The 2,598-nt window shown below is 45.3% G+C and overlaps 1 protein-coding gene across 1 annotated transcript in view; it reads right to left on the minus strand.

Moving 5' to 3' along the window:
• LOC116377894 (interleukin-1 receptor accessory protein) overlaps nucleotides 1-2,598 on the minus strand; it is a 9,577-nt gene that overhangs the window by 4,542 nt on the left and 2,437 nt on the right. The window contains exon 4 of the mRNA XM_031839654.1: nucleotides 2,315-2,386. Within this exon, the coding sequence (XP_031695514.1) occupies nucleotides 2,315-2,386 (72 nt within the window). The remainder of the gene's footprint in view (nucleotides 1-2,314; nucleotides 2,387-2,598) is intronic.

The raw sequence follows: 2,598 nt of genomic DNA on the forward strand, positions 1-2,598 counted from the left end.
GTGTCTCTCTGTGGTTGTCTTGTGTCTCTCTGTGGTTGTCTTGTGTCTCTTTGATGTTGTTTTGTGTCTCTCTGTAGTTGCCTTGTGTCTCTTTGATGTTGTTTTGTGTCTCTGCGATTAGTTTTTGTCTCTTTGATGTCATTGTGTGTCTCTGCGATCGTTAGATTGACTTTCCAACTAAATAAATGTCACAGTCACATCAAACAGAGGCTCTGGTCTATGTGCCTGGCTCAAGGACACTTCCACATGGGGACAGGAGGAGCTCGAGGGTTGAACCATCAACCCTTGTGATGTGTGGCATATTTGTTTTATAACAGGGGGATTAACAAGAAAGTTTAAAAAAGCTTTAGTTAGTTTTAGGTTAGAAATCCTCAGATTGTCGTCTGATGCATCAAAAGGTGTTTTTATTTTCAAAAAGATGAAATTTGTCACATTGAAGTCTTAAACTTTGGTAATGAACTCACCGTCACAATAAGAACAAAGCATCAAACAGTGAAGAACATGAAACACTGCAGTATGTAAATCGCTCAATAAATCTGATGTATTAATTAACACAAGTGACGTGAGTCTGTACACACGAGCGCGGCTTGTTCCGTTTTATTGGATGAGCTCCTGCAGCCTCCGCTAATTCTCTACGGACAATCAACTGTGTGAATGTTGAACCTCCTCCGAGCTGCTCTCAGGAAAACCAATTTAAAAGCAGTTGTTGGCAGAGCAGGAGCCGCCTCTCCATCACTGCCAGAGCAGCTTTATGAGCCGAGAGTCCAGCTGCAGGTGGAGGAGCATAAAAAGACAGCAACACTGCTGGAGATCTGGAAGCACTGCAGTCACTGTACGGCTGACAGGAGCGGCTGGTTAATGGTGGTAGTATTCAGACACGCGACTGCAGTCAAAGTACTGATACAACACTGGGAGAATACTCCACGACAAGTAAACTACAAGTTCCTGCAGAACCTCACTGAAGTAAAAGTATATAAATGTGATTAAAGTAAAAGTCTGTATGAATCAGTAGTTTTGGGAAAGCTTCTTTTTCTTCTCGTCCTCTACAGCAATGCCAGTTTAACTCTTCAGTGTGTTACAGTAAGTTAGAGTAAAATTTGAATCATCTTTTTCTTTCTGTCTTTTATAATTCAGCAATCGTTTCTGATCAATAACAAATTAGCGCAGCGATCAGCTCTGCTGTACCACTCCGTCACTGTGACGCCCGCATCCTTCAACAACAACCGCTGACTGTCATCTGCACTGATCTACGAGTCCTCAAGGATGTATAGTGTCCCCGTAATGTAAGACACACTCAGGTGTCCCCGTAATGTAAGACACACTCAGGTGTCCCCGTAATGTAAGACACAGTCAAGTGTCCCCGTAATGTAAGACACACTCAGGTGTCCCCGTAATGTGAGACACACTCAGGTGTCCCCGTAATGTGAGACACACTCAGGTGTCCCCGTAATGTGAGACACAGTCAAGTGACCCCGTAATGTATGACACACTCAGGTGTCCCCGTAATGTAAGACACACTCAGGTGTCCCCGTAATGTAAGACACAGTCAAGTGTCCCCGTAATGTAAGACACAGTCAAGTGTCCCCGTAATGTGAGACACACTCAGGTGTCCCCGTAATGTGAGACACACTCAGGTGTCCCCGTAATGTGAGACACACTCAGGTGTCCCCGTAATGTGAGACACACTCAGGTGTCCCCGTAATGTGAGACACACTCAGGTGTCCCCGTAATGTGAGACACACTCAAGTGTCCCCGTAATGTGAGACACAGTCAAGTGTCCCCGTAATGTAAGACAGTCAAGTGTCCCCGTAATGTAAGACACACTCAGGTGTCCCCGTAATGTAAGACACACTCAGGTGTCCCCGTAATGTAAGACACAGTCAAGTGTCCCCGTAATGTATGACACACTCAGGTGTCCCCGTAATGTAAGACACACTCAGGTGTCCCCGTAATGTAAGACACAGTCAAGTGTCCCCGTAATGTAAGACACAGTCAAGTGTCCCCGTAATGTAAGACACAGTCAAGTGTCCCCGTAATGTATGACACACTCAGGTGTCCCCGTAATGTAAGACACACTCAGGTCTTCCCGTAATGTATGACACACTCAGGTGTCCCCGTAATGTAAGACACACTCAGGTCTTCCCGCAATGTAAGACACAGTCAAGTGTCCCCGCAATGTATGACACAGTCAAGTGTCCCCGCAATGTATGACACAGTCAAGTGTCCCCGCAATGTAGGACACACTCAGGTGTCCACGTAATGTAGGACACACTCAGGTGTCCCCGTAATGTAGGACACACTTCTGTCAACTTACTCTGTCTGACAGGGTAGACCTGGTCTTTTCCCGGGTGGAGGATGCTGGGTAGTTTTGGCAAAGAAGGTGGAGCTGAGAGAATAAAACAGAGTTACATTGGTTAATGTCTGTACAGTAGTAGTAGTGGTAGTGATTAACCTATTATATCACCAGGCCTTGGCATGTAGTTGATGGGTAGTTGTAGTAGTGGTAGTAGTAGTAGTATTAGTAGTAGTAGTAGTGGTAGTGGTAGTAGTGGTGGTAGTAGCATTAGTAGTAGTGTAGTAGCATTAGTAGTAGTGGTG

The sequence above is a fragment of the Anarrhichthys ocellatus genome, unplaced genomic scaffold, assembly GCF_004355925.1.
Source record: "Anarrhichthys ocellatus isolate YVR2014 unplaced genomic scaffold, GSC_Weel_1.0 scaffold1821, whole genome shotgun sequence".
Lineage (NCBI taxonomy): Eukaryota > Metazoa > Chordata > Actinopteri > Perciformes > Anarhichadidae > Anarrhichthys > Anarrhichthys ocellatus.